Below are 19,549 nucleotides of genomic sequence, written 5' to 3' on the forward strand. Positions count from 1 at the left end.
CGCGCGTCTATAGTCTAGAATCTTGCATCGGCCCATCCTCGTCGTCCATTGCGGATGTGTGGATGACGGCCTCGTGGTGAATCTGTCTTTTCCAGCCTCCGTTTCCCCATTTGCTTATCCCAATACCTCATCCGCCGTTAATCGATCCCTTGGTCCCTTCTCATAAACGGCCGGCGCTTGTCTCGTCGCTGGGCCTGGTACCACCTTCAAAGCACGAAGCCTCAGAAGAGTACAATTGCCCGAACGCAGGAGGAACACAGTCCATTCCAGACTGTTGATGCACGCTCAAATGTGGCGATGGCGACTGCGAAGGTCGGAAGAGGAAAAAATACTTTTAATGCGGCGTACATCGCAGTTCGCAGTCCATATGTACAGCCTTGATGTTCTGCCTCATCAGCTATCATAGGGAGCGTCCGTCCTCATGATGTAGATCTCGCCAACGAGAACAACTAAACCAACAAGCATGGTGATCGCAATGATGGGCAGATTGACGCGCGCAAACTCCAGACCGCCGACATGGATGTGCTTTCTGCCCAAGATATCGCGCCAGAGCATGCCCGCCAGCGATGCACTGAAGGCAAGACTGAAAGCACCGTAATTGACACCGATGGCCATGCTGTAAATTGTGCCCCAGAACGTTCGATCGGAGATTGGAATGCCGTTTTGACGGTGAATTTCTTGCCACGATTGGACCACCCTGGAAATGAGGATCGTGGTACCGATGTTAGTTCCAGCAAACTGGTCAACGGTCAGCTAATGGAGTGTTATGGTGAAACCGAGACTTACGTTGCACAGTATGACTGAGACGAAGCCCATGCCGCCAATCGCACCGACCGTCCCGGTCTTCTCAACCCAGTGGTCCCAAGCATGTGCAAAAACTGGAACCCATCCCTTGGTGACCAGAGCCTGAACTAGCACAAACATGCAAAAGGCAAAAGGAACGAGAGCCAGAGGAAGATGATGGAAGACGGTCATAGTTGTCGGAAACGTCTCCTGTGCCCATCTATACGAATCTGCGACGAGTGACGCGAGGGTGGTTGGCATCGGCCTCTTGGATGGCTCCAGCTTCTTCTCTTCTTGTGATACAAGTTCCGCGCCCATCATCTCTCGGGTTCGGCCGCTCAATATGTGACTGGACGCCTCAGCCAATGGCTGCGACTTTTCCTCGGGGTTCTGGGCCGTATCGTGATCCGCTTGCTTGGCGATCGCGTCCAGCTCTTCCTGTATAACAGACTGCCTCCTAGTCTCGGCTCTTTCAGCGAGTGCGGCCTCTGCCCTGCGTCGGCCCTCGTGGGCGATCTTACGTGTCTCTGCCCGGTTGAGCCAACCCATTGTAAGATCGAAGATAAGCATGACGAATGCAGCGGGTAAAGTGACCCAGAACACCGGACGTTCATGAGAGCCTTGAGAAGCAGCATTGATCGCCAAGACAGTAATCAGGGTAGCTGCCATAATCGCTGCTCCAAAGATTGCGCCATTCTTATCCAAGAAGGGATTTAGGACTTCCTCGAGGGACAGCTTCTTCTCTTGTTCGTCATCGTCGCTGCTGGGATCGCTCTCGTTCTCTTCCGGTGTACCTTTGGCAAAGGGAATATTGGGATTGACCGGTTTCTTGTTCTATTGGAGGGAGCTTTGTCAGCACATACTGTAACACCTCCTTGTGGGGTTTGCTTACCTTCAGTTCATCTGGAAGGTCTTCCATCTTGATAGAGGCGGGGATGAGAGATTCGTCGTGGAAGATGATGTACAACAAGAAAGGATACAGTACGACTCCTGTGACAAGGACTGGTACGATAATGTTTGCTGTGTACTTGATGAATGTGATCCCAAACGCGCCGGCCAAGACCAGGTTGGTCGGATTGGATGATACCAGTATCGCCGATGCGATGTTGGCGACCGAGAATTGAGTGAAGATCCACGCCCTTGGGTGCTTGATGTTGCTTGATACACGCGTCATGTACGACAGAAACGCAGTGCCAGACAAGATGACCGGATCGTTACCGATGAACGCAGTGAGAAGGAAGAAGAAGGCATACAGGTAGAAGAAAAGCCGATGACCGACTTTTCCTCCTTTCTGCAAAACTTTGAAAGCTAGCCATCTAATGAGACCGGAAGCATCGACAGAGATGGCGATGTAAGCAAGGGATAGGAAGAATAACATGATGTCGTATGGAACGATGCCCTGATCACCAAGGGTGCCGCCTCTCACTTCTTTTGCGCCAATAGCAAGGATAGCTAGTAGAAAGAGATCGGCTACCAGAGGTGTTGTTATGAAGTTCATGGGAAAATCAAACCGCACGAACGGCCCAGATTTGCCATTTCGGACCCTCGTTGGGTGTTGTGGTGGTGCGATGATGCGCAACGCGCTCATGGTCTTGATGAATGGGGTCCATATTATCCGCGGCACATAGATGGGTATGTGGAATGGAAACAGAACGTTGATGTCTACAGCATTTCCTCGTTAGTCCGCCATCTACAATGTCAGTATACACATGCTACTTACTTGTCAGTACAAAAACAATGAGAGTCACTATGGAGCGCCACTCTTTGATCTTGCTAGTATCAAGGTCAGGCCTCTCGGTCTCTGTGGCGCGCTGAATCAACATGTTGCGCCCCGTAGCAATGCTGGAAATCCACACTGCAAGATGATCTTGGGGCCAGAAAAACCCTAGGAGGTGTCCTGACGTTTAAAACGTGCAAGAACAAGCTTTTGGGTTCTAGGTAAGGGCCGATTGATGGGTACGTACGCCCGCTAGACGTTGCAGGCGATCTGTGAGCCGGCGTGCCTGGGCCTCTGTCGCAACCGTGGACTTCAGTACCGACGCCGAGAAATTGCTTGTACGATGACGCGCGACATGGGCATGGCGGCAGGCAAGTGAGGCTCTTGTATTGTCGCGACATCTGCAGCCCAGGAGGCGGAGCTCGCAGCCCAGCATGAGAAGATGATGGCACCTCGGCGCCGGTTGGGCCGCTAGCGAGTAGCGCCTCCCGTATCGAGAAAGGGTCCAGCGCTGACAGGTCAGGCTTTCTACTCAGCCTCTCGCCCTATGCAACTGCGACAGGCGAAGACGATATAGTTCACCGGTAATCTGCATTGCCCCAAACCATTGGAGATCGACATGGCACGCCTTACCCCGGAGTCGCCCTTATGCGCAGCACGCATACCTATGCCGCTCCTCTTCCTTCGTGACGGCTCATTCAGCAATGTCTTCATCTCATCTGTCTTTACCCATACCAGGGAAGCATGTCTGCAACTAGAGCGCTATCCGATTTTGCAACCGCTACCTCGACCGCTACGACGTCTAGCCCAACGCTACAAGTCGTCTGTGCCTGGCCCATTTCTTCCAACTATGGAGCAGGGTCGCGTGTTAGTACCGACTCCATACCACGTGTAGAGCGGGTCTGGACCTATCAGAAAACTGATGCATGAATACAGATCCTGTACTATGTTCTCGTCGCCGCATGCGTAACATTTCGCAAAGCAGAATGGCTACGGAACACCTGTCTGGCTGCCGTTTTAATTCTGCCGGCCATCTCGGCCCTGCAGGCCCTCGTGCTAGCAGCCGCGCATACGAATGGTCAGTACAACAGCCACCAAGAACTCCAAGAAGCCCACATCTGACCAAGAAACTTTGTAGGCGGCGTCGATATGGACATTTACGGAGTAAGTTCTTGGTGCCAATATGCCGTGCGACAAAGCTGATCGATCGATTTCGCATGTGCAGGCTTTCCAGTTCTGCGCAATTGGCATTTTAGCCGCGCCTCTCACTGTGAGGTTGTCGCGAACCTATTTCCAGTCTCCCGGTCGCAACATCATATTCCTCTGGACAATACTGATCTTGATGGGGCTGCTGGCCCTCTGCGTCGAATTCTACCGGGTCACTTCAACGGCCTGTAGTAGCGACGATAGTGGGAATCCTTTTCAAAGTGCCGCTAAATTTCCGTACGAGCATGCTACTTGCAATCTGACATGCTCTGAAAGCGTGGGTCCGAAATCCCCGATGCGAGGTGGATCTGCCGCCGACGTCTATGTCATTCCCGTGCCGCGCATCTTGACCTTCAATGCCGCCATGCTGCTCTCCGCCGGGTTCTGCATACCTGCGATACTGTCTCTGATTTTCACGTGGGATAAAATCCTCGAGATCAACTGGAAGCGACGACGTCACGTGGAGCCGCTAGACACTCGGATCGAGGGGGCCAACATGACAGTTGGGGAGATGAAAGGCATCAACAACGTAGTGAGAAAGTTTTTGAGCGTCATAGAGATTCCCTTATTCGGCGGGGTGATTATCACAATCATTGGGGTTGGCGAAGCAAACTTCTTCAGCCCTCAGGTGCGACATATGACAGAGCCTATGGCTTCGATTGGTGAGTAGAGTACGCAGTGGTATGATCGGTGCTGACAGAGTGCTTAGGGCAATGGTCACCTATAGCTGGAACGATCTTGGCAGCACTAGGCTCTCTATACATCCTGTGGTCGACTGGTGGCGATGAGGCTCTCCAAGAGAAGCCCGGGCATCATTATGAGAACTCTGGCTCATCGCGCCCCAGTCGTAGTAGTGAGCGACGACCATCTCCGCGATCTCCATCCTCCGTCGACTGCAACCCCAAACGTATCTCAGAGACAGGCCTAGGCATACGTTCAGAGTCGCCTATTGCTATGGAATTGATCCCGACCATCACGCACCCCGGCTCCGAGCATCCTCACCCCAGTCCTTCCTCTCATGATGGTCAGCAAGACAACAACCAAACCGATCAGCCGACAGCTGGCAGAAACGTTGTGCGTAAGTGGCTGACGTCTGCTGGCAATTACCTGGGCGACGCAGCACATGAGAAGCTCGATACAGAGCATGTCAGCAACGACGAAGACACTCATAAATTCCCCGAGGTTCCTGGCGAAATTCTTCGGAACCCCGATCTAGAGCGGATCAGTCGCACGTACAGCAAGCTCCGCGAAGAAAGAGAAAATAGCGTATATGCGGCAAGCATTGCATCTACGTCAGGTATCGAGGGCAGTACATCCCCGCCGCCTATACAAGATTCGCCGCGTCCCGAAATAAGCCCTGTTCGAAAACCGGTACGAAGGGATACGCTAGAAGTACCAAAGGAAGTGCACCGTAGAAGCGAGAGCCATTGACCGGTCACAGGCCAAACCAGGCTTCCGATACGGTCAGATGCGAAGGAACGCTATGGCCTACCCCTACTGCCCAGATGCCTTCGACACTCGGACCGAAGTCGTCAGTGCGGTAGTTGCGCTCTGGCGTATCTTTCTTCGAGCTTGTCGGCGTGGTACTGACGCCAAACACGTTGGTCCACTGCTTCAGCGTCTCGTCGTAGTTTTTCGGGCTCAACGTTCCATCTACCGAGCCATGCCAGAATTCTTGAGAAGTCAGTACGTGGTTCATGAGCGCATTTAACCTGGGACTTACGCATGCGCGGTCGTGTTCCGTTATACCCGGGATACATCCCTCGAACTACGTCACCCCAGTGCTGCGCAGTCGAGATGGACTGCCCGCCAGAGCAGGTGTTATTCCATGCTGCTGCCGCTCCGGATGCAGAGACGAAACACCCAGCGGGTACACCCGAGTAGAGAGACACGGCGCTGATGAGCTCGGGATATGTGGCAGCGAGAACATTGCTCATCATGCCACCTGATGAGCCACCCGTAACGAACACTTTCTTGGGGTCGATCTTGTACTTGTCGACCGCATAAATGATCATGTTCGCGATCGCGTTCGAATCGCCACCGCCGTTATGCGATAACGAAGCTTTGCTGGATACATCCCAACACTCAGTCGTGGAGCTTGGCCAGACCGTCACGTAGCCTTTGCTATCCGACCCTTTCTTCCATGGAATCAGGGAGTTTTGGAAATACTGCTGTGCCGACGACTGGCATGAGTGGATCGCCACGACTAGTGCATCGCTCTTGACCTGGTCAGGCACATACACCCACCTTGGGTGGCGTGTCAGTCAGAGGCCAAAGAGGGGAGGAGTCTTACTCACATGCCTGGTTTCGCTCGCGCACTACCGCCATAGTTGGAGACTTGTGTCAATTGCGCGGCGAAAACACCTGAAGCAAGTGCTAGGCTTGTAGTAAGGATTTGGATAAGCATCTTGGAGGAGCTGTAGATAGTTTGACGGTCTCAAGTTCAAGCTTGGACGTTATATACTTGCACATACTATGCATCAACAGAGTGGGGTCGGCTATCATTCGTGGAAGTTGAGGTCTTCATCTCATCATGTAGTTTTCGAACACAGTGGTGCCACATAAAGTACGGCGTGTATCAGAGCATTTGTTAGGTAACTCCGGGTAAACAGCAAGGTGCTCGCAATCAAGCCTCATACCAAGCATTCTCGCATATTACCCGCGTATGTGTGTATCCCTGCATACATGTCCATCACTTTGCGACTGCCGATCTGAAACACCGGGACTTGATGCTACTGGCTCGCCCATAGTCAAAGACTGACGCAGTTGCTCTAGGTGCCGGAGGAAGCTTGACGTCAGGTGCAGCTTTTATGCAAGCCTCGCGAGGCCTGGAAAGTAGCGCAATATCAAGGCAGGGCAATGAATGAGTGCTGCTTACTCAAACCCGCGGATGGAAGGGTGGCTGCGCTGAATATCTGGTACGTTATATGAGGTGGACATTGGTGTCATGTGGGGAGCTTCGCGGCGGTCGTCCTGCTTTCTTTGAGCAACTTTGAGCAGACGAAACAGACAGAATTTTTTTTCCTAAGAACAGATCAACTTGGTCGTATAGTTACCTGTAGTCATATGTCGCTCAGAGTAACGGGAATCACCATGTGGCCTCTCCTTGCAACCACCACCGTGCTCTTAGCCCATCGAGCCTCCGCTCACGGCGGAGCTCTAAACTATACTGTCGGAGACATATGGTACCCTGGGTAAGGTCAAGATGCAGAGTCCTCAAAGAATGTAAACAAGTCGATCCAGTTAACGCTCTTCATAGCTACGATCCTTATGGCGACCAGGCCATGCAGGACGCTGCCGCATGGATGCCACAACGAAAATGGATATCCAACAACCCCATTTTCGAAACCACCAACACGTCTCTTTCCTGCAACACCCCCGGTGCACCCGCCCGCGCATACATACCCATTCGCGCGGGCGAAAACATAACCGCCGTATACTCGTACTGGGTGCACACCGTCGGTCCTATGATAGCCTGGATGGCATACTGCGACAACGCCGAGAATGACTGCGCGACCTTTTCTAGCGAGACGGCAGATTGGTTCAAGATTGGTGAAAAGGGGTTGCTGGAAGGGAGCATCGAGACTGGAGAGTGGTTCCAGAAGGCGTTCAGTATGTGGGACGGAAGTCCAAGTCTATGGAGTGAGACGGTGCCTGTAGGGCTGAAGGCGGGAAGATATTTGGTGAGGCATGAGATCATCAGCTTGCATTCCGCGAACAGTACGTCCAAGGTTCCTTCCTTCAGATGCAGCTCTTTAAGATGACGGAAGGTGCAACTCGCTAATGATCTGGGTCGCTCAGAACCACAATTTTACCCCGAATGCGCGCATTTGGAAGTCACGAACGATAAGGAGGGAGGCTCGATTCCTAGCGAGGAGTATATGGTCAAGATTCCAGGCGTGTGGAGTATGGACCGTACGTATGCCAATGTCCAGAAAGAGCATGCGACTGATCGTCGATAGAACCCGAGATCAACATCGACATTTACAATCCCGAGGTCTCGGCAAAGACGGTACGCTCGATAGAGACACGGGTTGCTTCAAGAGCCTTGTGCTGACGACATTACCTAGGTATACAACATCCCGGGCCCACCTGTATGGACTGGGAAGCCGTAGGTCGGCATGGAGAAGGCGTAACGGACTGCGCACGCCCTGGAATCACGGTCCAGTCAATCGAGGATTTGCACATCACAATTCAGTTATCCTCTGTGGCGCAATTGGCTAGCGCGTCTGACTGTTACAGCTCGCAGTAGCAGTCATCAGGAGGTTGGAAGTTCGAGCCTTCCCGGAGGAGTGAATTTTTTGCTGCTTGCGCGGACGAGACGGGAGACTGGCGTGGATTGATGGAGGAGTACATTTTTGGATGCTAGGGTTGTGGGTAGTGGCATGGACTGACAGCTGCCGAGGATCCACATGGCTGTGCGCTTACATAACCGGCAAACGTCACCGGCTAGCGCTATGGCCACGCTCCTTCGTGCGCGTCCTCACAACAACGCTACGCGTCGACATATGCTCAAGACGTCGAAAGCGGCAGTTCATACCGTCATGACGCGATATAACGCGTGTTTCAATGTGATCGCGATATTGTACGTCTCAACATTGTCATTCGAAGTCTCTTGCTGCCTGACTGCCAAAGCTCTCCAGGGCTAGCACTATCCCGACGCACACTCCATATTATCCACCAAACCTATGCTCGCTCACACACCATGCTATAATGTCACCTTCTTTCGACAGGCCTTGGAAAATTGAGTCAATTTGGCCCTCCGGTCTTTCCACGGGTAACCATCCTTAGCTTCGCGAGCGTCTTGCCTGCTCTTACGCCGGTCTCACCTCTAGACCCCTTGTCTCACTTGACACATCATCTTCCTCGGCCATTTCCTTGGCGGCCTTTGCGTTATCACGGTCTCTGCGTGCTCTCTGTCTCTTGGCTTTCTTGGTGTCTTTTCGACGGGGTCGGACGGGAGTCGTAGTGGGTGGACATGGTGGAGACTGTCCTACTTCCTGGGCAGTTTCCTCTTGGTTGACGTCAGGCTCCTTCTCGAGGCTTTTCTGGAACGCGGCTTGGTCTTGCAGCTTCCGGTAGCGGTTCTTCTGAGGTTCGGTCATCTCTTTCTCCTTCCTCACTAACTCCTGTTGCTCCGTCTTGTCTGCCACAGCTGCATCGTGCTCAGCCTTGAATGACTCGAAGATGGCCTTCCACTCGACCTTGACATTTGGATAGTTGTTGCGCGCGTTCTTGACGTCGAGGTTGTAGCCCGCTAGGTATGGATGCACGGCGCATCCTTTGGGGGAGATGCACTGAAAGCGCTGCCCACAGATCACGACTTCGCCATATGTGTCTGACTTCTTGTCCTTATCGACGACCGGAGCGAGACACCAACAAAAGTGCAGCGCGCTGACACATCTCATTGATGGGCCACCGCCATACTCCTTGTCCTCGCAGTGATGCTGTGGTTGGAGAGGTCAGTGTATTCTCTCGACATAAGACTAGTCTTTCCCGGCTACCCACAGCGCTGCTCATTCTCTCTTTGGTACGGATGTTTCTCATCATGGCGGCGTTGCTATCGTTCTTGATATAGTGGCCGAATATCTCGTCCAGGTCCAGGGAACTCTGTCGCGCGTAGTTGGGCATCTCTGTGGCGATTGCATTCGATATTTGCTAGATTGTAAAGGTTTATGGGTAGCGCAACGAAGCAGATAGAGTCGGGAAAGTTGTGTAGGTCAGTGAGGTTGTACCTTCCGTCGGCAGAACGAGGGATCACTATTGGTTGTTGCAAGAGTTGTACGCCTTTACTACTCGGCTAATAGGCACTATTTACATTGTTATTGTTGTGATTGCTGCCTATCAATCTACTCGGCTCAGGCTGCCTCGCTCGCTCCGAGTATCGCTGACATTGTGGTTATCTATCCCTACGAGCTTCACTGGAATCGTATCTGCTGAGAGCCCCCTGATTACATTCGTACTCAAGGTCATGATGATCGGCCGCTGCGAGCCGTCACTCGAGCTCTGGTCGACCAATATCACGATAACCTGCTAGCTGTTCCCCTAGCAGCGACTCACACACGATGATGCAGATATGATAACTAAATCGTTAGTCAAACAGCGCTGCGCAGCTGCTCCCCAATTCCCCACCAAAAAATATACACCGCATCAGACACGCCCGTATTAGTACGCTTGTACATATACTGGAGTCCTAGGCTCTCGGCTAGGCTCGCATAAAGAAGCATAATCGAAGTCTCAACTGGATGTATGTAATGCAGTCTTTATCAAGCTCTTACTTAGAGTTTTGATAGTCACAATTAGATATGACATCCTGCAACGCACATTTCACAAGAGACGAAGAGTCAGAATTCTATGTAGTAAGTAAGACTATACACTCTCTACAACTATATTTAAGCATAGTTGATGATCTTACTATAAACATCCATCTTCATGACGCGTAATAACACCTATATCGATAGACTCTGTGATACAAAAGAATTATTCAGTCAAAAACAGTGCGGAAGCCGGGTATCACGACAGCCATCGGTTGCACCAACTGGGAGAGGAACGACATGCGCTGGAAACCTGGATACTTTCTCTATGTCCAGACATAACACGAAGACACAATCAACAAACAGTAACCAACATCCTTATACTCTTGAGTAAGTAGTCAGGAGAGACGCATCTACCTCAGTAGCGCAACGTAGCGTCCCTTGATTCTCGATCTCGTCCATCGATCCGCGCGTGTCTCCCCCTCTTTTACAACACATGCTTCCTTCGAGAGAGGGGGATAATTGGGCCCGGAGCATCTTCTTCAGTTCCTGATTCTCGTATCAAGTCCATTGCCAGCGCTAACAATCCTTGCCATCCGTTATGAGTTTCTAGATCTTTCATAAAGGTCGACAATATCACCATAGTCTCGACATCCGTCTCTAGTTTGTACGGGGTTCGACTGTCGTAAATATTGAAATCGTGGTTCGCGGTCATGCGTACCTTGCTGCTTATAGCTTCTACCACCTCCATTGATCGTTGCCGGATGTTGAGAATAAGCCGAGAAACATCCCCTGAAGCATAAGAGGCAAGTAGTGGCACATCGATTGATGTAGTCGATAGTAATTGGCCGGTATGCTCATGCTTGTGGGTAAGTGTCCATGAGAAGCCAATAACTGTATGAGTGGCACAGGTAGTAGCACATCGTGAGTCACAAGCTTCCACTAGGACGTGCGCATAAAGAGAGTCCGATGCCGTTAGTGTTCCAGGATACTGAGACAGTCTGACTAATACGCCACTTTGCCCAGAAATGGAGCGCCATCGCGATGTGTACATTGCGACTTCGACAGCCTCGGCGTCGACCTCTCTGTAAATCCCGCTGCGTTGGGAAGTTCGTATACCCATAGCCATCTCCCAGGAGGAACCTTCAGTGCGCGCATAATGACTGTCATCGGCACCGCGTGGTTGCATAGGCTGGGTTGTCATCAGTTTCAATCCAACATGACCGCCCATGTAGTTGTCTCTTTGTCCTTTGATAACATAACGATTGTACTGTTCGGCAAATTTGAAAGGAGACTTCAGGATGTCTAGCCTCAAGATTTGCTGGAGAAGCTGCCATACGGTGAGGCTATAATCGACGATGTTGGTGAGCCTCAAGTCTTCTTCAGTCCCCTCGAGTAGGCCAAGTAAAGCGAAAACACCGTCTAGAGGGACTGATCGAGGTAACATTCCAAACTTCTCAAACAATGCCTCAAGCGACCTCCACCCGGTTCGATAGGTTATAAGAGCGATCATTTTATCTTGACTTTGCGATGTTTCACTCCATCCATCAAAGAGAGCGCCATCTAGCAAAATCTTCTTCAACTTGCTGTAGGGAAGTTTGTTTTTTCCTACCAACAACTGGACCTTCTTTGCAAGAAGAAATTCCTGAACGATCCACATCCGTGACCAATAATCTGCTCGTAAGATGTACTCCAACTGCTCTCTTCGTCGTTTATGTTGGCGCTCATCTCTTATGCATCGATAGTACGAATCGAGTATGTACTGTCGATTGAAAATGCTAGTATGAGGCATTGGTTTGTCGTAGCCGAGCCAGCTGTAAACGCACTTGGCACCAGAATAGATCCGTTTCATCTCTTGAACTTGATGACTCCGCTCTTGAACGTCGTCTTGATTGATGCATATGGCATCCAGCCATATAGCCTGCGTCTTGTAACAGCTGCGGAAGGCCTTTAAGAAACGAAATAGATTTTCTCGCACTTGGAAGTGTCCGCCGTCCACGAGTATGGACATTGTTGGCTCGGGAGGGCCCCAGACGTACGACCCAGCGATATATTTGTTTCGTTCCCGTGAGATGGAAGCCGTGTTTAATTCGCATCGTATTGAAGAACCATGGCTCAGGCTAGGCAGCACGCGCAAAAGTCGGAAGCTGTCACCGTTATGCAGAAGAGGCGAGAATCGGGTAGAGAAAGTCTGCCGGACCTGTGTTGGGTTGGTAGAGACACTGGTGCTTGTGTGGTTTGTTGACATGGCGAACGCCCTGGCCGTAAGGTAAAGCCCCGGTTTCGAATGCGAGATGCAAGGCAGCGGTTTCGAATGAAGGGGGTTTCTGATGAGATATACTAACGGGAGTAGACAGAAACGAGTGAGGCTGAGCAACGCCACAGACTTGGCAGCTGACATCGGTACTAGTACTGAGGCCACACCAATCGTATCACCCGTGAGAAGCTTCGAGGCCATCATCGCATGAAATAAAAGGCGAACTAGTTGGATGTACTACATCTCAATCATACGAAGGATGACCATAAGGCTGCGATCATGACAAGGTGCCTGGGATGCTGCGACAGAGCTCGCTCTTCATGGAGCGTACCTGACCCTGACGTATTCATTGTGCAGGATTCCGCAGCATATCAAATGGAAACACAGCGTAAATCTCCATAGCGCAGAGTATATCAGGTACATATCGGGAATACGAGCTTATCTGTATTGCGAGCATTGCGGCCGAAAAGCAGCCTCGGGGCTCCGAATACAGCTGTGAGTTGTTAGTCCCCAAACTCGATGAACTCGCCGTTCCTCCCTCCCGACAGCTGTTCCGCCTTCTTCTCCCATTGTTCCATAAACCACAAGGGCCAGCCTCTCGCTCGTTTCCCATACGTCCGTCGAAGGGGCTTCGACACAGAGTGTGCAGTCTCGAGGTACGTCGCTCTGAAAGCATTCCACAACTGTTTATCTCCGTCTTCTGTAGCCGAGGGATCGGGGAAGTATGGATCGTTACAGGTCACCGCTGTGACTAACCGCTGTATGGCGGCTTCGGGTCGATCGAAGGAGAGGAGCGAGGCTTTGTCGAAATCGAGGACGTAAAGGCGCATTTCATCTGACATATGATGTGTTCGGTCCCATCGGTCCTGTCTCCAGCTGGATTTCGACATCGGGGCGCCAAGAACGAGATTCGGCGGTGAGGAGGAGCAGAAGGGCTCTGAGGTTTCCAAATCGCCAGAAGGAATGACTTGCTGCCCATCCCAATTATTTGCTCCACCAAGTACGAATTCGATATCCATACCGTCTACGAGAGCATGCCAATGTATGATAGCCAGGCCTGTAGCCATTTCTTTCGCCAATTCCATCGCCAGGCCATCGTCAAATGGAAACGATCCGAGGTCCTCCCTCGTTAGAGGAAAGTTCCAAAGATTTTCCGACCTGCACAACGGTTCGTCCTTGCGTGTTGCCAGTCCAAGATATGGTCGCACAAGACAAAAGTCGTTCTCGGGATTGGCGAATACCGCGGCTTTGGATGTAGTGAACTCGTAGCGCGTCATCAGAGCGTGCCGAACCTCAGGGCCTAATGTAGGGATAAGGGACAGAGAAAACAGGAATGGTGCCGTCTTCTTGTCTTCGGCTTCCGTGAAACAGCCGGCGAATTCTGCCCAGAAGTCTTCCTTAGCTTCATCTGCTACCCAGCCCTTGATAGCTGGCACCCTGGGAGTGTGATCTTTGATTTTCCAGTGGCGTTCTGACTCCATCAATGACCGATGTACGTGAGCCGTCAGCCGTATATCATTCCATAGTGCGTCTCGATCCCGACCAATCTTGTATGCAGCCGTGGAGAGATCCACGCAGGTGTATATGGTGCCGCATGTACCGCGACCGATAATGTGGAGGTCTATGGGGTTGTCGTCTAATGCGCGCGCCGGGCTTGTTTGGAGGCCATCTCGAGGGTTATCGCTCGCGTGCTCGTTCTCTACTTGCGCCATGGTGGCAGCTCTGCGAAGAGGATAGGTAGTCTAGATTGCTGTTAGAGTATCTGCAGATTCTACGTTGTATCCTTCAACAGATGCGATACAGTTGCTAGATATTAGCCAGGCGCAGTTGACTCAGAGGGCGAGCCATGGTTCGTTCTAGCATGGTACTCCAATCCAGGCATGCCAATTAGAGCGCGCGCAGACGTTACACCTAGTGTCTTCATCGGTCGTGCTAGATTAGATGTATAGAGTCGTCATGTTGCGATAGCTTTGCGTGTATGGTGCCCGCATCTGTCGGAGGTTGCCAGACGTTCATCGTGTTCATGGTCGCGCTCGCATGCGCGTGGATCACTCCGCGTTCTGGGACCGTGCCCGAGCTAGACTGGAAACGCACGGCACGTGACTACGCGATGACGATGACGCCATTCCAGAACTCGCCACTTTCTAAGGTCAGCGAAGACGTTATGGTACAAGTCTACGTGACTGTTCTATACGCGTTGGTTTTCACGTAGTCCGAACCCACAAACTTCCGGTACATGATCTATAGTACAGGACCTCTCATTGCGCTCGATGCATCGAAGAACATTGAGGCTCGTACATCGTGAGCGTACAGGTTTTACATACATCTTCTGCACGTCTCATGCGTGCATTTACTTCATCATCCGCAAGCCATTTAGCACATTTTCATTCCTCCACGAAGAACCTGGCCGCAAACACGACATCGTTCTCACTGAACACTCCCTGCCTTTCACTCTTCACCTGCCTTAGAATGCCCTGTTTGTTCTTCTTGTCCTTGCTCTCTGCGTATGCGATGACACAATCCCTGTTCAGCGATGGGTTGCTGTTCGTCTTCAGACGTGTGGGACTGCGAGGCTCTTTCGGCAAGGTGCGGTGAAGGTTCTTGCGTTTCTTCGTAGCCGAGGATTGAGGTGTAGAGGGTTCGTGGCGCGCAAGTTGAGGTGTCGTCAGATTTGAAGTGAGCTTCACTGGTGACGGGGTTTCGTTGCCGCGACGTGGTCCGCGCAAAGGTTTGCGTTCCGGTGAGCCATCTGCTTGCGGGATAGGAGCAGGAGACGATCTAATAGGTGCTTGAGGTGACCGGGTGTATGAAATGGGCTCTATATCAGGCTCAGGAGTTGTATGTAGGCTGGACAGAGGGGACGATGTAGCAGTGTCCCAGATCTTAGAGTTCTGGACGACCGGTACCGCGATCTTGGACGATGGAGCTGCGTCAGGCGTGTTTCTCGGTTTGGCGAAAGAGCGAGATCGACGTAGTCGCGCAGATGCTTCACGAAGTATCTCTTCTGGATCCTCGAACCAGAATGGATTTGCCTTTGGGCCTTGTACACCAAGAATGTTGTTGCTAGAAGTTGTACGACGCGAAAGTCTTGATTCGGTTGCATGTATACTCTGGTTGCTTGAGTCAGCATCCAGCTGGTCACCATGCAGCTTAACCTCCTCTACTTCAGGTCGTTCACCCGTTAGGATGGAGTTCTTGACAGTAGATGCGGGTTGTTTAAACACAACATTCGGTTGGAAAGCGCTGGTCTCTTGTGGGTTGTCGATAGCGAGGGACAGGTCAGTCTTCGCGTGCTCTAATGGCGATGTAGGCGGCGGCGTTCCCATCCGGACCGTACTTTTTCTTGACCCGCGAAATTCGGTGGTTGCCTTCTCTGAATCAATAGATCTCTTCTGTTCATCATCTCCTGGGACGATATCCTGTCGAGTCGGATTCTGGACGGGGCGATTGGAAGCCAAGTCTAAACGCAGTTCAGGCTCCCACCTATGATCCACTAGAATTGATCTGTCTTGCCCATAGACCACCAAGCGTCTGACCGCGATGTTGGAATTTGTCTTCGCTGACTGTTTTGGAGGAGATGCTTTCTTCGGAGAGACACTTCGTTTTGGTTTTGTGGGTACTGAGTACAAAGCTGCTGGCGGTAACGGCAGGGACAGTCTGCGATCAAACGGCGGAAATGACAGTTGTGGTGGCCGAGATTCCTGATATCCATGGAGGTTTGCGACTTGTGGCAACATGTTTGGCTTGTAGCTCTCGGGAGCTCCGCAGAAGTTGGGCCCCATTCCGGACATGGTATAGTCTTGACGCGTGTATTGGCTTTCGGGTAAGCCACCGCGTGGTTCTCCAGGCAGAGAACCCGCATGCAGCCTATGACTTGAGGGTGCTTGTCTGAGCCGTGGTAAATGTGTAGGAAAAGATGATGCGTACTGGTAACCTGGGCCCTGAAAAGCCGTGGGAAAGCGATCAAGCGGACTAGACGTCAAACCGGCGTTGTCGCCCGGTATCTGACGCATGAGATCACTGGGTGCGACTCCTCCCAGTGTTGGATCTGAGAATTGAATGGTATATGGTGATGGGAGGATGTGAGTCGTGTGCGAGTTTGGGGTCAGATCTGGATACATCATCTTCGGAGTGAACCTTGCACGCGACGTGAGCTCCGCTTCTGAGATGTGTACTGCGTCGTACGTATGCGCTCGTCCAGTCTCTGGTGCACGCGGTATGTTGGAGGTATCTGCACTTCTTCGAACTGGTGAAGGCGTAATTCTTGCATCTGTAGTGTTTGGTGCTATCAGTGCTGGAATGCTTGATCCGACACCGGCGAGTGGTGGATTTGACAGCGTCAAGGGTTCCATGGTTAGAGCCGATGGCAAGACAGGTGACATATCCTGTTTCGACTGCACTCCGGACCGGAGAGCCCGTCTCTTTGTATGAGACGCATACTCTGGATCGCTGTCTCCTTCCGCATCCATGTCGATGACCTCTGAGCTCGGCTCGATGGTATCTGGAGGTTCCGCGTCACTCTCACTTTTGCCAGGCGCATCGACACGTAGATGCATAGTACTGCCGTCGGCTCCGAGCACGAACGGGTAACTCTCATCGATCATGCGCTTCGGTGCCTTCAAGTAGCCCACGCCGCTAGTGAGCTTCCTACCCTCTCCAGATGTGATGACTACGTCGATGACCCCGAAAGCCTTTCCACCTGGCCTCTGCATAGTGTATACCTGTTCCGGCATCTGCGTTGTCGCAAGCGCGTGGAGGAACTCGGCAGTAGGAGGAATGTTGCCTTGTTCGTCGGTACCCCGCTTGCGTGCTTCAGCTTGGAGCGCCTGGCCAATGTGTTGCCATCGCTGCTTTACCGAAGGTGTGGTGTTGTTCTTCGCAGTACTGCCATCTGCGGCGACTCCGGGTGGCAGAATGATCCATGGCCGCTCAGCGAGAAAGTCGACTCTAGTGCCTGCGAAAACCTGGTGATGGTCTTTCGAGCCAGATTTGCCGTCGTAGTTGGGCATGGCCAAACACGCGGCGAGTGTTCCATTGAAGAAGACTTCGATCTTGAGCGATGTTCTCTGGTTGTAGAGGCCGGAGACATAAGTCTGGTCGGAGAGATTGACGTGGAGGGTAAGTGCTTTCAGTGTGCGCTGCGAGACATCTGGGAATATCGTTAGCCGCGGTGGTGCTGTTAGTATCAGGCAGAAGATACGCACCCTTGGTCGCTCCCTGTGCATCCCTAGAAGCTTCCTCTTCGTATATCTCATTGCCGACCCGGGTCTGCATGAAAGGCGCTTGTGCAAGCCAGTTGAGCTGGAAGGCGGCGTCATCACCGGGGAAAGGCACCTGCTCTTCCTTCAACAGCTTGCTCTTCAACAGCCTCTTTTCAGCTAGTGCAGACTGCTGCTTAGCTGCCTCTCCCTTTCTCAGTATAATCTTTGCTGTAGTCGTATCACCGAGTGGAATTGCGCCCAGGCGCACCGAGACGCCGCGCGCGAAGTAGGTAGGCATATTTGCAGGAGGTGAAAGAATATACACGTATTACGACATGGCCGTCGCAAGAGACAATGCCGTAATGCCTGGCAATCGAGCGAATTCGAGTCGGTTGGATGCGGTGAGGCCGTCTAGAGCGTGTCGAGCATGGTGGGGTGTGGGGGACGCGTTGCGGTGACCGAGCGCTGCTGAAATCGCGTGACGTATATCGTGGGTTTCCGTTTACGGCAGGTACCCTCCAGTGCTCTTTCCAGGCACGCGTCCTCGCCGCCATGACTGGACTTTCGTCTACATGCACACCGTACCTGGCGTACGACCATCCTAACGTATACAGATATCATGATAGTGGACTTTGGCATGAGGATATATATGCGATGAATAGAAGTGAGAAAGATGGAAATCAAGGAGCTTTGGAAAAAAACGGACGCGCCGGCAGACCATGTAAAGAGAAGACTGAGAGTAATCATCTCAATCGCAATGAGTCCTATGCGCACGAGGAGATACCTACACACAACGCCTAGATTAGATAGAATTTCGCCTCAAAAGGGCTCGCAGCTGACGGCAGCCGATACCGCGAATCAGAGCTCGACTTCACCCCCGGACTCAACGAAGCCTCCGCCGCTTCTTTGCTGCTCGGTGCCGTTGACGCCCCAGTCGTCGGTAATGATGCCAATCGGTGGACCGCCTAGGACATCGCCTAACTCGCCTATTGTCTTCTCGTACACACTCGCAACACCGCGCTCTTCCCAGTCCTCATCTTCCTCATCGTCGTCATTGTCCTCGAAGCCTTCAAAGGTCACAGTGCCTTGACGTCCACCTGCTTCTGGCTCTCCCTCCGTATCTGTGTCCGTGTCCATGACCTCACCTACATCATCCTCATCACCGACCACGCTGTCTCCACTCAGTACACGGGCGACCGTGAGCCTGGTCCGGTCTACCACGCCCTTCAAGCGAACCTTGTCTGTTGTGGTGACTGTACGGCCATTCTCAAACCCAGGTAAGAATTCTCCGGTCGCGGTGTCGTGCCCAGTAAGTAGTGAGGAGAAGGCGTAGTCGAGTTTCGAGAGGAGGCGGAACGTAGCCTGTGCGGAACGCGTTGAGGAACTGAATAGCGGGAGGAAGTCGGCGGTAAGGACGGCGAGGTTGAGCAGATAAGGTATCTGGAGGTTCGGTGATCCAGATACCCAGACAACATCTACCAGACCATCGAGGTCTTTTGCGACTTCCCAGAACGCCTTGTATCCGTCCTCCTCGCCCGGCGCCGGCTTGAGCTTTCGGTTCGTCATGCGATTGTCCACTCGCTTCTGGATGCTGTTGACGCCATGGTCAAGGTAGCGTATCAGATCAGATTCCCTCGGGCCGCCGGGCTTCAGCGGGTGTTTGCGTGCTTGTGGGAGGGGCGACGCGTGCTGTGACGGCGCGGACGACGCTGGAGGAGTAGGAATCTCGGCCATACTAAACAGCCTGGAGCCTACGTTGACGTTAGATCGCCTACTTTGCATACTTTATCTTCACGTAGGCTGCAAACCTGTTTACTTAATGTAGGCTGCAGACCTTTCCAGCTTTTCTGGTGTATAAGGTGATAGTGTGTCTATGGTTCCAGGGTTTTGTTCGCCGTCACGGTGGTAGGTGAAGACGCAAGGTAGTGGGTGAGGGGTGAGGTGCAACCGTCATTCTACGCCGTAGGGTGAGCGCGTTCTTCTTCGTCGCGTGCGGTATCGACCCGCGTCGTGTCTTTAGAGATGAGAAGTTGCACTGGTGCTGCGATACCTGAGCTTAGAGCTCCTGATGGCGAGATGACGTTCGCGGAAGGTTCCTCCGTCATCCCAGCCCGTGCCCTGGATCATCTCG

The 19,549-nt window shown here is 52.3% G+C and overlaps 8 protein-coding genes and 1 non-coding gene across 9 annotated transcripts; 3 read left to right on the plus strand and 6 right to left on the minus strand.

The window, feature by feature from the left end:
* Positions 1-393: 393 nt before the first annotated feature.
* On the minus strand, positions 394-2,606 carry J4E93_008539 (uncharacterized protein; the record flags this gene model as incomplete). Its single annotated transcript, XM_049346438.1, has 4 exons — positions 394-738; positions 787-1,617; positions 1,676-2,445; positions 2,504-2,606. The coding sequence occupies 4 exons, from the start codon at positions 2,604-2,606 to the stop codon at positions 394-396; spliced, it is 2,049 nt and encodes a 682-aa protein (XP_049196328.1).
* Positions 2,607-4,001: 1,395 nt separating this feature from the next.
* Positions 4,002-5,137, plus strand: J4E93_008540 (uncharacterized protein; the record flags this gene model as incomplete). Its single annotated transcript, XM_049346439.1, has 2 exons — positions 4,002-4,368; positions 4,458-5,137. The coding sequence occupies 2 exons, from the start codon at positions 4,002-4,004 to the stop codon at positions 5,135-5,137; spliced, it is 1,047 nt and encodes a 348-aa protein (XP_049196329.1).
* A 4-nt stretch (positions 5,138-5,141) lies between these two features.
* J4E93_008541 (uncharacterized protein) lies at positions 5,142-6,211 on the minus strand (the record flags this gene model as incomplete). Its single annotated transcript, XM_049346440.1, has 4 exons — positions 5,142-5,380; positions 5,430-5,953; positions 6,004-6,082; positions 6,181-6,211. The coding sequence occupies 4 exons, from the start codon at positions 6,209-6,211 to the stop codon at positions 5,142-5,144; spliced, it is 873 nt and encodes a 290-aa protein (XP_049196330.1).
* Positions 6,212-6,799: 588 nt separating this feature from the next.
* On the plus strand, positions 6,800-7,821 carry J4E93_008542 (uncharacterized protein; the record flags this gene model as incomplete). The annotated part of the gene is made up of 5 exons (XM_049346441.1): positions 6,800-6,900; positions 6,966-7,318; positions 7,508-7,621; positions 7,669-7,718; positions 7,777-7,821. 5 exons carry the CDS (start codon positions 6,800-6,802, stop codon positions 7,819-7,821), a joined length of 663 nt encoding a protein of 220 aa, XP_049196331.1.
* Positions 7,822-7,907: 86 nt separating this feature from the next.
* Positions 7,908-7,999, plus strand: J4E93_008543. The gene has a single exon. It is a non-coding gene; the product is annotated as a tRNA-Asn (tRNA).
* Positions 8,000-8,520: 521 nt separating this feature from the next.
* J4E93_008544 (uncharacterized protein) lies at positions 8,521-9,337 on the minus strand (the record flags this gene model as incomplete). The annotated part of the gene is made up of 2 exons (XM_049346442.1): positions 8,521-9,153; positions 9,215-9,337. The coding sequence occupies 2 exons, from the start codon at positions 9,335-9,337 to the stop codon at positions 8,521-8,523; spliced, it is 756 nt and encodes a 251-aa protein (XP_049196332.1).
* A 3,383-nt stretch (positions 9,338-12,720) lies between these two features.
* On the minus strand, positions 12,721-13,929 carry J4E93_008545 (uncharacterized protein; the record flags this gene model as incomplete). The annotated part of the gene is made up of 1 exon (XM_049346443.1): positions 12,721-13,929. The coding sequence occupies one exon, from the start codon at positions 13,927-13,929 to the stop codon at positions 12,721-12,723; it is 1,209 nt and encodes a 402-aa protein (XP_049196333.1).
* Positions 13,930-14,601: 672 nt separating this feature from the next.
* J4E93_008546 (uncharacterized protein) lies at positions 14,602-17,716 on the minus strand (the record flags this gene model as incomplete). Its single annotated transcript, XM_049346444.1, has 2 exons — positions 14,602-17,366; positions 17,422-17,716. 2 exons carry the CDS (start codon positions 17,714-17,716, stop codon positions 14,602-14,604), a joined length of 3,060 nt encoding a protein of 1,019 aa, XP_049196334.1.
* Positions 17,717-18,276: 560 nt separating this feature from the next.
* J4E93_008547 (uncharacterized protein) lies at positions 18,277-19,200 on the minus strand (the record flags this gene model as incomplete). The annotated part of the gene is made up of 1 exon (XM_049346445.1): positions 18,277-19,200. One exon carries the CDS (start codon positions 19,198-19,200, stop codon positions 18,277-18,279), a length of 924 nt encoding a protein of 307 aa, XP_049196335.1.
* Between the last annotated feature and the right edge of the window lie 349 nt (positions 19,201-19,549).

Source organism: Alternaria ventricosa (genome assembly GCF_023758065.1).
Source record: "Alternaria ventricosa strain BMP 2768 chromosome Unknown scaffold_17, whole genome shotgun sequence".
Classification (NCBI taxonomy): Eukaryota; Fungi; Ascomycota; class Dothideomycetes; order Pleosporales; family Pleosporaceae; genus Alternaria; species Alternaria ventricosa.